Raw genomic sequence first — 14,862 nt, forward strand, 5'->3', positions numbered from 1 at the left:
TCTCTGTTCTAGGGACCCACCTGCATGACTATGACCTGTGGCTTGCTGCTGCCTCTGGGTCTATGTCTTATTTGACTCCTAGCTATGACCACTAGCCTCTGTTTTCATTATGGTCCTAGAGTTCTTTCTTATTGATCTAATATAGGCTGCATAATTCTAATGTCATAATGCATAACAAAATAATTAATACGGTATGACTTTGTAATGTGTTGGAGAGTTTTTAAGTCAGAGTGGAGCATGGAAGTCTAAGGACAAACTCAATGATAATTTTGAAAATTCTTTGTAGTTTTTACCTATATTCTAGAGACATCACATTTCCTTTTATCTCAGAACATTTATATCTCCATTTATATTTAGAGCACAGTTGTAACTTGACCTAATTTTACCTTCTGGTACATGCTATGTCGGATTCTGAATGCACCTTGTCATATGAAATTGGATTTGCAGATATATGGCTCTTGGAAATATTCCTGTTGCTAAATACATTGACTCAGATTAAGGTTTTCAAATGGGTTTAATCGATATTGTTATTCTTTTAAGTTGGGTTAAAAATTATACATTGCACATATGCATGAGCCATGAGGTGCATAGTGACTCTACAAATCAGATTAATCTTTATTCTTTTCCACATTATACTGGGAAGTCTAGGGAATTCACAATGATGAGAACTTGTAGAAGTAATTACATAGTACAGTTATTTCTAAACCAGTTCTCTCTCTTTAGGAGACTTTCAGAGAAATGCATATTCTGCATGCAATTAGCATGGTATTTGAGTCTATTAGTAGAGGCTTCCCCCATCAATATCAGAGACTCCTATCAATGTTCAAAAATGGAGCCATCTATCATTTTAGACACCTTGTGACTACATCCTGACCTTTTAGATAAGAAAACATGTTTTTTTGTTTTAAAAAAAAAGCAAACAAACATAAAGAACACTACTTTGGATATATTCCAGCATGAACACAGAGCCATCTCATAAAAAAAAAAAACTTCTGTACTTTGAAAATTCAGTCATTTACATGGTCATTTATAAAATATATAATTTAATTTTATCTTTGGTCATATTCAGGATGCACATCACCATGTGGATGAAGTGTTATGAGAGATTTTGAAGTAGAGGAATCTGTGGATAAATCTATGTAACATTGCAATAAATTTTTTTTTGATAAGGAGAGGAAGCTTCATAAATTCATATGAATATGAAATCCAGTTATCAATTCATCAGATTTTACTCTGCTCCTGGAGTTGGGGCTTCAGAACACTTTCATGTATTGGATTTGTTTTAATGAGAGTAGTTTCACATGCACATGTAGAATTTTATGGCTCTTCCTATTAATTAATGGGGAATTAATAAAATATGTTCAGTAAAAGAATGAGCACTTAGAAATTGAAGGTTCATTATTAATATGCTTCCAAGTTCATGGATGGATATCAGGGTATAATAATGATGTAGAAATTTTTTCTAGGACTTCATAAATAAGGTGAGAGTGTTTGATGCACTCCCTTGGAGTGGCAGATCTTTTACTCCCAGGTAGTTTTGGCAAGTATTTTGTGATCTCCAGGAAGATGAATGGGAAGCACTGAATAAATTAGTTTATAAAGTAACCTCATTTCTAAATGAAGAATATAGTCTTAGTTGTGATTTCACTTCTCTCAAATCACATTAAAAAACACAAACTAGCAAAATTAGCTCCTTCTTCATGTGATCAATAGAATTTATGCAGTAAAACATTTAAACTAGTATTGGGAAGAATTTTAAACATTTAAACTAAATAATCTTCAAGCAAATTACATCATCTTATACTAATACAAAAATAAATTAGGATATGTGCGTTAGCTTTAGACTAAGTTTTACACACAGATTTATCATAGCAGTATGTTCTGCATTATAGCAGTATTTTCTCCATTAGCAGTATATTCAACTTATGTTAGCACAAGCATACTCCATTTTTTGTTTTAGTCCAAGTCTTTGTCTTTGCTCATATTTCTAGATAATTTAATGTTATTTTCTAAAATTGTGATATTTGTTATTATCTCTAAAGTCTACTACATGGTGGCAGAATTTGGGTATTAGGGTTTACTTTTCTAAGGTTTATAATCAATATCAGAATTCCTTTGGAAAGGCAAAAAATTCATAAAATATGCAAAGCTGCCTAGCAAATAGTTATTTTCTAATTAACATTTATTTGATTAATTTTTTACTCTTTTTCATATATAATGAGATGAAAAGATTTCATAACAAGCATTGTTATTTTTCCCCTTTGGCAATTAATAAGTGCAGTTTGTTTAAAAATTTTTCCTTTTTTCCTGTTATATTTACTTTTTTTATTGCAATGCTACCAATTTTGGTTAGAAATTGACCGCATTGCCCATAATGACATATGAGCTATAATTTAGTCCCTTGGCTGGTCAAATTGTAAAATAACTTTTATATAGTCTATTAGGAACTATTTTGAGAATTATTAGTTACAGTCTCAGAATCCCTCTTATTCTGCTGTTCTTACCTGAACTAGTTGAGGGAGATAGTCCAGTAGTTCATCATTCAAGAGGCTGTCTAATTGTTGGACTGCTGCTTTACGAATTTCTTGATCTGGAAATCTAATACAAAGTTAATATGTCTATTAAGTTGTTAATGGTATGAGACAATGCATGTAAAATATCAGAAAGGACAGAAAATGAGATCCATCCCCAGTTCATAAGGTCAAAATAATAATCCTACAATCAATTAAGATGATCATGAGCACCAAATAAAATTTTTCCATATTCTATATCCTTAGAGAAAGCCATAGAAAACCCTTTCCACTAGGTGCTTTTTAAACCTGGGTTTAAGTCAGATCCTTTCTTATCTATAAAATGTAGATTTTGAAATATCTAAAATATTTCTAATATGATTTTCTTTGCTCTTCATTTAGCTATGCATTTGTTAAGTAAGTTACTACTTGCTGGAGATCTTATGGTTTACATAATTAAAAGTGGGATTTAATATTTTTTCCTAATGGGCCATTCCCAGTTCTTGGTGAATACCAAAACCTAAAATACTTTATAATAAATAAAAATAATTGAATAAGGCTAAATATTACTAGCCTGTGAAGTTCTTGAGGGTATGGTGCCTTATCAGTTTTTCAATTGTATATGCCTATTGTCAGATTTAGCACCCATTAGGCACTTAATAAATGTCTGCTATTGAACTAATGGTGACTGTATGCAGCATTTAAACACTATTCCAAAGAAAATCTACCCTCAGATGGGTTCCTAAGATTGCCATTGTTTTACTCCGTCTGGGTTAGGTTCAAAGACCTCCAAGCTTCTGGGAAATGCCTGGAGATAATTTTTAGCACCACACTGCTTTGATTTGCTTTGACATGATTTTGACATACTGCTTTGACAACCAAAGAGTAAATAATTTTAAATAAACAGGTTTTCAGAAAAAAATAATATTCATATTAATATACTTTTAGTGACATTTAAAAAACAAAGAAATGAATAAAACAAACAAAACACAAATCCTTTTTGTATGGGAATTAGCTGAATGCCTTTTCTCCTCAGTCAGGGGAGAGCTCTGAAGACTGGCACCCAACACTATGGTCAGCAAACTTTAAAGTCTTTAATGTACAGTCTCTTTGCAGCATACTAGGTTACTGAAGGGTGAAATGAATACTATGCAGCTACAGAGTCATGTCAAAAATGGTATTGCTCAGTATCCCTCAACTTTCCTTGATAGCAGTTTGAAATGTAAAGCTTAACCACATTGCATATTTTTTCTTCATTTAAACTGAGCATTTTAATTGCACCAAGAATTTAACTTCTAAGGCTAGTCACCCAAAACCCTTATTTCTGACCTGCAAATACCATTCCAGTCATTTTCTCCTTTTGAATTTTCTAGCAATGAGACCTAATGAGAACTGTGGTCCAGACACATCTCTGTAAGTACTGCTAAGGTCAGAAGATCTCAGCATAACATCAAGCACAGATTGAGAGCAGAAAGGGTGCAATAAAAATGCAAAGCTCGAAGAAGGTCAGCTTGTTTTTGCACTTTAAGACTTTGGATTCTCCTAACCAAATGTGATTGACTCTGATTTATTACTCTCAATTACTAAACCATTTGTCTGAAGCTTGTAGACATCAAGGTCAGTTTGAGGACTGTTTGCAGTCTTAGAGGGAACAGTTACTTGGCACATTTTGTTGCACTGAGTGATGATTTCTTTAGCCAGATTTTAGCCAGCTATGATTTCTTGTGTGCTTATTTCATATTAATCATATGAATGTCAAGAAAGAGAGTGAGGGGGAGAGAGAGAGAGAGGGAACAAAATAAAATATGAGCACTATAACCTCTAATTATGTATTTATTTTCAGACACTAGAATGTAAACTCCATGAAGGTAGATAATTTGTGCCTGTTTGTTCATGGATGTGTACTCAGTACCTACAGATTGGTGGACACTCTCTATATATTCCTTTGAAGAATGTTTTAAACTGAACCCATTATTTTTCCTCTTAAATCATCTCTACTGCAAGACTTCTATCATTGAACCTATGTTAATCCCATATGCTTGAAATTTTAAGAGTCATATTTAGCCTCTCATTTCTCCTCTTCAATAACCACCCCCTTCTCATCTGGTGAAATTCTATGCCTCCCTGAAGTCCTAGTTCAAGCAGCTGAATAGAGCCAATTTTATTCCTTGCTATGCTCTTAGATAATTTTCAATGGTAGTGTCAGACCCCAGAAAAGAGTCTAAGATTCAGAAGGAATGTCTGATCCCGGGGCCCTGCTGCTTATCTCATAGATACCAGGTGCGCCATAAACTAAGGGTTGAAGGCTATTTTAGAAATCCCAGTCACAGTGGCACCTAGACCCCAGGGGGTAGACAAGGGAAGATCAGATATGCCCATAAGATGAACAACCACAAACAAGCCAAAAGGCCTACTTCCTCCACATAAATAATACAGTACACATCAAAGAAGAGTAGTGTGTTAGAACCCTAGTAACCAGTCAGCTCAGAAGTTGATCAGCACTCACCCAATCGAGGCACAGAACACACTCAGCAGAACCCTTCCCCCCCAACACCCAACGTGGGTTTTTCCTTTAAAAAATGCTGCTCTCAGAAAGAGGGCCCGAGCCATTTTCCTTTCTTTCTTTTCACTGGCTCCCACCTGCTTTCTTCCGCTTTCTTCCTCTAATAAACCTTAAACTCTTTACTTAAACCATGACTCATTGCGTTGTGTGGATTCCTGAACGACCTAACAGGTAGCAATAGGTTTAATTCCACAAATACCACAAATACCAACCATTTAAATTTTTGTTTTTTGTTTTTTTTCCTCTATCAAGTAACAAAGTAAAAAAAAACCTAAAGGTAAAGGAGAAGATGTATTTTTTTTCCAGCCTCTTTCAGGAACAGGAAAACCAAAAACTAGTAATACCTGCACAGTGTAGTCCAAAAGGAAAAGTATATATTTGTATTGATAAATGCAAAGGATTGGAACAATGCTTTTGCACTTTAATGGAAAGAGATTACTCTTGTTATTCATTGCTTGAAGTTTGGGAAGAAATTGGAAGAGAAATTGCTAAGAAACTAACCATATGACATCCTGAGATGACACTACTGCCTAATATGATATTCAAACATATCCAAATATAACTTGCATTTGATTATTTCAGGAACAGTTGGCCACATTAAGAAAGAGACTGGCAGTGTTGGTAAAGTTCCTGGGATATGGGCCCTTTCATCCATTGCTGGAAATATATGGCAACATATATGTTAAAAATTAATTAAAATGTACTATTTTCTAGATCTAGAATTTTATTTTGGAGAATTTTCCTTAAAATAATGATAGATGTGTGTGTGTGAAGATATATGTATGCAAATAAAATTGGAAATAAGAATGTCCAAAAGTAGTTAATTTAAATACCTATGACTATATGATAGAATATAGGTAGTCATTAAAAATGATTTTGTAAAAGAATATATAATTATATGAAAATACTGTGAAAAATTTATGCATTATAATATTTTTAAAATATGTGTATATTTACCTACATGCTTAAGAAAAAGATGGAAAGGACCAAAATATCAATACCAAATATCTGAATGGAGGCTTCATAGAGGGTTTAATTTTCTTTTTTAAGCTTAATTTAGAATTTTTTCCATATGTAAATTTTATTAGTTGCTGTACTGGGTTGAATACTGTCTCCCCCAAATCGATGTCCACCCAATACCTGCAAATGTGAACTTACTTGGAAATAGGATCTCTGCAGATGTAATTAGTTAAAATGTGGTCATATGGAGTGGGGTGGGCCCGAACTCCAGTATGATTAGTGACCCTATAAGAAAAGGAGAGACTACTCAGAGGCACAGATGCTCAGAGATGGATGAAGGCCACGTGAAGACCAAGACAGAGAATGGAGTGAGGCATCTAAAAGCCAGAGACCACCCCATGGATTGCCGGCAGCCACGAGCATCTGGGACAGATACATACTGTGATTTCTCCTTCAGAGCCTTCAGAGGGAGCATGGCCCTGCTGACACCTTGATTTTGGACTTCTAGCCTCCAGAATTTGGGGAGTTTTTGTTTTGTTTTGTTTTGTTTCCCCCTAAGCAGCATATATTTACCCACTGAATTCCAAAACATTCAATTTAGAAGTCTGACATTTCATAATCACCCATGTTAATTGACATGAGGGTACACACACGTTGCTGTCAGGATACCCAAGGACAACAGCCAAAGACTTACAAAAATAAATCCATGATTCTTAAACAATCACAACCACTCCCACACCCCCCTCCCCCCAAAATTACAAGTATCAAAACTTTAGATGCACTGCATTGAAAGTAAGAGAATAGATTCAGTAAGAGAATAGATTTCTCTTGTTTTAAGCCACCCAGTTTGTGATAATTTGTTATGGCCACCCTAGGAAACTAATATAGATATTAAAAATTAATAAAGATTTTCTAAAAAATATAAGGTTCATCCAACTAATTAATGAATACAGATGAATAATGACAAATTCATTATCAGCACTAGGAAAAAAATAAGTTCAAATCATATTCTCTTTGAAGAGTGAACATTGTTATGTGAAAGAACAAGCATATTTTTTAAATGACTCAAAGTATTCTTTTAACATCACAGGTCCAAATAGTGATCTTTCTTTCCAGAGAGCTTCTATATAACTTAACATCTTTTGGGGGCTCTAAACTCAGGTATAGATCAGGGTAGAAATATGTTCCACAAATCCTGGCATTTCTCCCCTGTGATGTTGTCTGAAACTATTTAAACATTTTGGGGGGGATACAGTTGGAATTTCATGCTCAGTGACTCCTTCCACAATGAGGTAAAGCCTTCCCAATAGTTCTCTGTGTGTGATATTTACAGACTGAAATGTCACATGTAACAGAAGAGCTGCAATCTAGTTTGAATTTTCCACAAGCTAGGTTATTGTGCTTTTCAATGACTCCATTTGCTTGAAAAATACATGCATAATTCCTGCCAATCATAAACCATGAGAATTCTCTGGCGATTCTGCTGACCTTGGGACTAGTAATTACTGTAGGAGTAGATATTAAATTTTGAGTTTTGGGAATGAATAAATGTACTTTTAGAGGATTCATCAGGCTGATGACAACTGAGTCCATACTTAATATTTACAAGAAACTTCCTTATACTCAATCAGAAAATAGATCATTTATGATGTAATAGAGATCTTGTTTTAAGCATTAACAGTTACAAGATCAGTGAAACTCCATTACTTGTTGGGGAAGAGATCCAGTAAGGTGAAACAAATTTTCATTCATTATGAAAAATGTTTTCCTATTAGGCTTAACAGGAGTCCATGTGAAATAAGTACTTCTTTAAGGACATTCATCATTTTCTAAATATTCATTTATGCAACTTTATGCTACCTAATTTAGTTTTCCAAGCATGTCTGGATAGCGGAGCAAAAGCAATTATGGTCAAAAGCAAAACATCACTCTGGCTTACTATTCAGTTTTACGAGATTTTTTTTTAACAGTGATTCTATTTATTCAGGGCTTAGTTACCTCTGGATTGAGCTAACAATTGAGTCTTTGGGAACTTTAAAAGGACAAGATCCCAGAGCAAGCTAAATACACCCCTGTAAAATAATTGCTAAGGAATCATCTAAAAATGGAACATGGACTATTGCCAAGGGTGGTGGTACACTGAAAGACAAATGAAAAAGGCCCTTTGAAGACTAATGTTGTAGAGGCTTATAAAAAGAATTTAGGACAAATGGCTAGAAAACTTAAAATGTGAAAAAATTAGCAAAATTAAAGCAACTTCACGATAAACAGTTTTTAAGGAACTTCAGTGAGTCAACTCTTTATTTCGCTGACAACATATAGTAAACACAGGTTTGGAATAAAGCAGCAAATTAAATTGGAATTGCTATGCTTGCAAGGGGCTGGGAAAGACACAGCATCAGTGTTTAGTTAACTCTTTGGCCCCAGGTGGAAGTACCAACTGTCCAGTGCTTAAGGTTTGCTGTGCAACAGCGGATCTCCACCATTTTATTCTCAGGGTTCATTTATATTCTTAAAAATTATGGAGGACCCCTAAGAGATTCAGTTTATATGGGTCATATCTATCAATAATTACCATATTAGAAATAAAACCAAGACATTTAAGAACTATTTATCAATTCCTTTAAAAATAATATTAATAAACCTATTACATGTTTACCTAAATAACATATTTCTATAAACAGTAACTGTAACTAAAAATCTTATATTTCGTAAGATGAGTGACATTGCTTGATATTTTTGAAATCTCTTTAATGTCTGACTTTAAAACAGAGGACAGCTGGATTCTCCTATCTGCTTCTGTAGTAAATTTGTTGCAATATCCTACATTATGTAGCCTCTGGAAAACTCCAGTCTCATGAGAGAATGCGTGTGACAAAGGCAAATGACAGAATTATTATGGAAATAATTTTGACCTTGTGGCACCCCATTAGCATCTTCGGAACTGCAAACCTCAGTGGAGGACTTCTGATGTACAACATACTCTGTGTTATTGTGGGGCTATAAGTCAAGGAATCAGCACTTATGGTTTTTTTCTAAGATAGCAACAGATCAACCTATGTCTTCCCTGGGAGATGAATTGGCTTTGAAATCATCTGACTTAACATTCAGACTTGAGAATTGTCATTCCCAATCTCTTCTCTTTCCTCAAACACTTATAACTCCACTTTGTGATGATTCATTTTATGTGTCAACTAGGCTGGTTTTTCCTTACTGTTTATAATGAAATGTGATAGGAAAGAGATAAATTGAGGAAGGAAATATGAAACAAGAAGGAACCAGAACTTGATGATTTGGAAACTTCTCAACCTATCCAGAAACTTGCTCTAGAAAGAGGGCCAAAGGGTGTGGCTGGTCAAGCTTTTGCCAAAGATATTAGGAGTGTGACTCATGGATCCACTCAACTATCAGCAGAAGCCAGGAATAGAGATGGGACAATTCAGGGTGGCATTACTCTGTGGTGAGCCCTTCGTCCCCTGACAAACAGGGAGACCGGCAAATTTTTTGAGACTGTTGTATCAGCATAGACCCTGCCAGCTTGCACCAAAGAGGACAGAGACAGGATGAAATGAAGGAAGGCTGTCAGACTTCTGGAATTCTACAGGCAGGGACTGAACCACAGACACAGAGGCAGAGGCCAAAGAGGTTAAGCCCCAAGGGAGGGGCCCGTGCTACCCCTCAGGCTCAGAAGGTGGATCAAGCCACAGAGAATTATTCTCCAATTTTGAAGCACAGTACAGTTTGCCCTGCTGGGTTTTGCGGTTACTGGGGACTGGTGACCCCTTTATTCCTTGCAATTTCTGTTTTGGAATGGGAATGTTTATCCTATGCCTGTCCCACCACAGTATTTTGGAAGCAGATAAATTATTTTCTATTCCACAGGTCCACAGATACAGAGGAATTTTGCCTCAGGATGGAGCATACCCAGAATCTTACAAACACCCGATTTAGATGATGAGACTGGAAACTTTATGAGTTAATATTTAGATGAGATTTCGTTTTTAGAAGTAATGATGGACTGGGATAAGACTTTTGGGAATGTCAAGATGGGTGAATGTATTTTACACATGGAAATGATGTGAATTTGTGAGAGGCAAAGAGAGAACTGTTCTTGGTTGAATAGTGCCAACCCCCAAATTCATGTCCTCCCAGAATCTGTGCATATGAGCTTATTTGTAAGAGGCTCTTTGCAGATATTTTAGTTATATTATGCTGAGATCACACTGGATTAGGGTGGGTCATAAATCCAATATGACTGCTTTCCTCATAAGAAGAGGAAAGGGCACACAGAGATAGAGCTGCACACAGAGGCAAGAACACCATGTGAAGACAGAGGCAGAGATTGGAGCGATGCATCTACAAACCAAGGAAAGCTAGGACAGATTGTGAAACGGGTTCTCCCTCAGAGCCTGGCCCTGGTGACACCTTGATTTTGGATTCTAGCCTCCAGAACTGTGGGAAAATAAATTTCTCTGTTTAAACCACACAGCCAAAGAAACTAATGTACTCTCTTATCCCAGAAGGCTATAGGTATATCCCAGAGGATCCAGGCAAACTTCAACAGAACAAGTAGGGTCAGGAAATGAAATTTCAACAGAAATATGAATCTTTCAACTTCTTCCAGTTCACTTATTTTTTGTCATGTCTATTCCCTTCTCCATTCTCCTATCGTTGTTTCTCTTTTCTTAATATTTTTCTAGTCTGAAAATGATATAGTGGTGATATCTCACTTAAAGAAATCATGGTGGGTGAAAGCCAAATGCAATGTAGCAAATGCTGACATTTAAGAAAAGCACTTTGAGTAAACTGAAAATCAAAAAAGTCCAAGATCAAATTTAAGTGTCATAGAAATGTCAGACTTCAGAATACACAGCAGGAATTCATGCAGAATGCCATGAGGATATTCACAGTTAAAAGCCCCACTGTCAGGTTAGAATTAGAAAACCATAAGAAGTGCAGAACTGTTTCTCTAACAGGTTTGGAGTCTGATGACACACTCGGCATTGGTTTGGAAGAAAAACCTCAGTATCTATATCTCTGTTACTTTTCTAGTAGTAAAAACGATCAGATGTGACAGAAGAAATTTTTTCCAGGCAAAGTGGTGAAGAAGAATTCAATAAGATGATTGCAAACCTCTTATCTACTGAATAATTCATGTTTCTTCAAGAATTTTCACATAATTACAGAATAGTAGACCCCAAGGAAACTGAGACCTAGTTCTACCTCCTTGCTATACAGATGATGAAGCTGAAACTCAAAAGGCTATTTGTTGGTGTCACTTCGGAATTAAGGTCTTTAGAATACTAGACTGTTCTAGTTTGCTAATGCTGCTGGAATCCAAAACATCAGAGAAGGATTGGCTTTTATAAAAGGGGGTTTATTTGGTTACACAGTTACAGTCTTAAGACCATAAAGTGTCCAAGGTAAGTTATCAACAATCGGGTACCTTCACTGGAAGATGGCAAATGGTGTCCGGAAAGCCTCTGTTAGCTGGGAAGGCACGTGGCTGGCATCTAGAGTTCTGGTTTCAAAACGGCTTTCTCCCAGGATGTTCCTCTCTAGGCCACAGCTCCTCTTCAAAATATCACTCTCGTTTGCTCTTGGAGCATTTGTCCTCTCTTGGCTTCTCCGGAGCAAGAGTCTGCTTTCAACAGCCGTCTTCAAACTGTCTCTCATCTGCAGCTCCTGTGCTTTCTTCAAAGTGTCCCTCTTGGCTGCAGCTCCTCTTCAAAAAGTCACTAACAGTGGCACTGAGTTCCTTCTGCCCCTCAGCTCATTTATATGACTCCACTGATCAAGGCCCACCCTGAATGGGTGGGGCCACACCTCCATGGAAATATCTCATCAGAGTTATTACCTACAGTTGGGTGGGGCGCATTTCCATGCAAACAACCTAATCCAAATGTTCCAACTTAATCCCCACTAATATGACTGCCCCACAAGATTGTATCAAAAAATATGGCTTTTTCTCGGGAACATAATACATTCAAACCAGCACAGGTGTATTATTTATTTTTCTGCATTCTAAATTGTTCAGCAGAGACACATTAGGAGCATGTGATTTGCTTAGACAGAGTTGGCATTGGCTCAGTCCTGAACTGAAAAGAATAGGAATGAATCATAGAACCAAGCAGATGTAAGGTGAACAGAGATCTTCCTGATGGACAGCCTATGGAAGTGCATATAGAAACGCAGAATAAATTATATAATCATGTTATCAATTATTTATAACTAAAAAAATCATTCTTGACTTTATTCTGTGAAAAGCACCCATTCCTCTTATATTTTTACTTATAAACAAACTCAGATGGTCACTGACATAAAGCAGGTGATGTATTGAGCATACCATGTACATAAGGGGTTTGGATGCATCAATCATTACACACAAAATCAGTATGAAGGGGCAAGATGGCGGAGTGGTGAGGTGTACGTTTTAGTTACTCCTCCATGGCAGTAGGTAGAAAGCCAGGAAATGTGTGGACCAGACACCGCAGGGCAATTTGACTTTGGGCATACTTCATACAACACTCACGAACACATGGAACAGCTGAAATCAGCAAAATCTGTAAATTCTTGTGGCCAGGGGACCCCTGTCAGGCTAAGGCCCATGGGAGGAAGGCCCATCAGTGCTGGGAACAAGGAGGGAAAACTGAAGTTGCGGCTCTGACTGAAAACTCAGACTGCTGATCGAAACTCCAAACATAGATAGACTGAGACCAGACACTGGAAAATCTGGGAGCAGTCAGCCCAGCGGAAAGGAGACAGAGCTAGCAAAAACAGCAAAATAAATAAATAAATAAAGAAAGAAAGAAAGAAAGAAAGAAAGAAAGAAAGAAAGACAAAAAAATAAAAAATAAAGAAAAATAAAAAAATAAAAACAGAGACTTTTTGGAGTTCTGGTGAATACAAAACAGAGAAGGGCAGGGCTCAAACAGAATCAGGCTCATATGACAATCCAGAGGGCAAGGTCCCTTGTCTAAAGAGCCAGTTTCTCTGCTTTCATGATTGTTCCTTAATGGCCCTAATCTCCTTGTCTCTTGGAATTTCAGTAGCCCATTAGATCTGCAAGGAGGGCCCTTCTTTCTTTCTTTCTTTCTTTCTTTTTTTTCATCTTTTTCTCTTTTTCTAAAACAATTACTCTAAGAAGTCCATTATAGAAAACCTCAAAGACTTGCAATTTGGGCCCAGGCAAGAGCAGAGCTAAGATAGCTCTGAGAGACAAAGCAATTAAGTCTAGTGGCTGAGAAAATTCGCTAAACACCACAACTTCCCAAGAAAAGGGGGGCATCCCCTTAAATCCATCTTTGCAGAGGGCTGGGAATGCTCCTGCCCAGAGCCAGCACCACAGCCCAGAGCTGCCTCAAACAACCCAGTGTGACGGGAAGAGTTTCCAACAACACATACACACCACAATATCGGGCATGGACAATATAGCCTTTCATGCACCCGCAGCTAATTGTCCCAGAGTTAGGAAGGTGGAGCTGTGTGAAAAGGGGGAAATTAACATGCCCCATTCAGCCATCCTTTCAGCAGGCTGGGAACACCCCTACATGGCCCTGTGGCCCACAACTTCCACTGGGGGATGGTGCTCACCTATGATGTAGCACGGTCTTCCCTGAGCAGTGGACCTAGAAGGGCATGGCTTGGAAGAGCGACCCACTCGCAAGTCCCAGGGACCATATGCCAATACCAAGGACTTGTGGGTCAGCGGCAGACATAAACTATGGTGAGACTGAACTGACGGTTTAGACTCTTACAATAGCTTTAAATCTCCAGGAACACCTGGGAGGTTTTATTATTAAAGCGACCCTCCCTCCCTAACCACTCAGACACACGCCCCACATCCAGGGTGTGCAGCACCAACTACACATGCAAACTTCATGCACCAATTGGACCCCCACAGGAATCAGACTCCCATACACCACTAAGACAAAGTTGGAGAGGACTGGCTTGAGGGGAATAGGTGGCTTGCAGATGCCACCTGCTGGTTAGTTAGAGAAACTGTACTCCATGAGGCTGTAGATCTGACAAATTAGAGATAAGTGTTTGAATCAGCTTACATATCCTAAAAGAACCCTATTAAGTTAATCAAATGCCAAGAGGTAAAAATCAACAAAAAATTTAAAAGCATATATAAAAAACAGACTATATGGAAAACCCAAACCCAAACACCCAAATCAAAAGATCAGAAGAGACACAGTACTTGGAGAAATTAATAAAAGAACTAAAGACAAACAATGAGAGAATGGCTAAAGATATAAAGGACATGAAGAAGACCCTAGAAGAGCATTAAGAAGAAATTGCAAGAGTAAATTAAAAAACAGACGATTTTATGGAAATAAAAGAAACCGTCGACCAAATTAAAAAGATTCTGGATACTCATAATACAAGAATAGAGGAAGCTGAACAGCAAATTGGTGACCTCAAGGATGACACAATGGAAAATGAAAGAAGAAAAGAAAAAATGGGAAAAAAATTGAAAAAATTGAAATGGCCTTCAGGGATATCATAATACAAAATGTCCAAATATAAGACGCATTGGTGTTCCAGAAGAGGAAGAGAAGGGTAAAGGTCTAGGAAGACAATTCAAAGAAATTGTAGGGGAAAACTCCCAAACCTTATAAACACCATAAATACACAAATCATACAAGCCCAGTGAACACCAAATAGAATAAATCCAAATAAACTCACTCTGAGACATATTCTGATCAGACTGTCAAATACTGAAGACAAGGAGCAAGTTCTGAAAGAGCAATTCACCACTTACAAAGGAAACAACATAAGACTAAGTAATGACTACTCAGCAGCCACCATGGAGGCGAGAAGGCA

The 14,862-nt window shown here is 37.0% G+C and overlaps 1 protein-coding gene across 1 annotated transcript in view; it reads right to left on the reverse strand.

The window, feature by feature from the left end:
* The window catches only part of PIK3C2G (phosphatidylinositol-4-phosphate 3-kinase catalytic subunit type 2 gamma), a 425,918-nt gene that overhangs the window by 203,925 nt on the left and 207,131 nt on the right, over window positions 1-14,862 (reverse strand). The window contains exon 17 of the mRNA XM_037846573.1: window positions 2,505-2,598. Coding sequence (XP_037702501.1) covers window positions 2,505-2,598 — 94 coding nt within the window. The remainder of the gene's footprint in view (window positions 1-2,504; window positions 2,599-14,862) is intronic.

The sequence above is a fragment of the Choloepus didactylus genome, chromosome 8, assembly GCF_015220235.1.
Source record: "Choloepus didactylus isolate mChoDid1 chromosome 8, mChoDid1.pri, whole genome shotgun sequence".
NCBI lineage: Eukaryota > Metazoa > Chordata > Mammalia > Pilosa > Megalonychidae > Choloepus > Choloepus didactylus.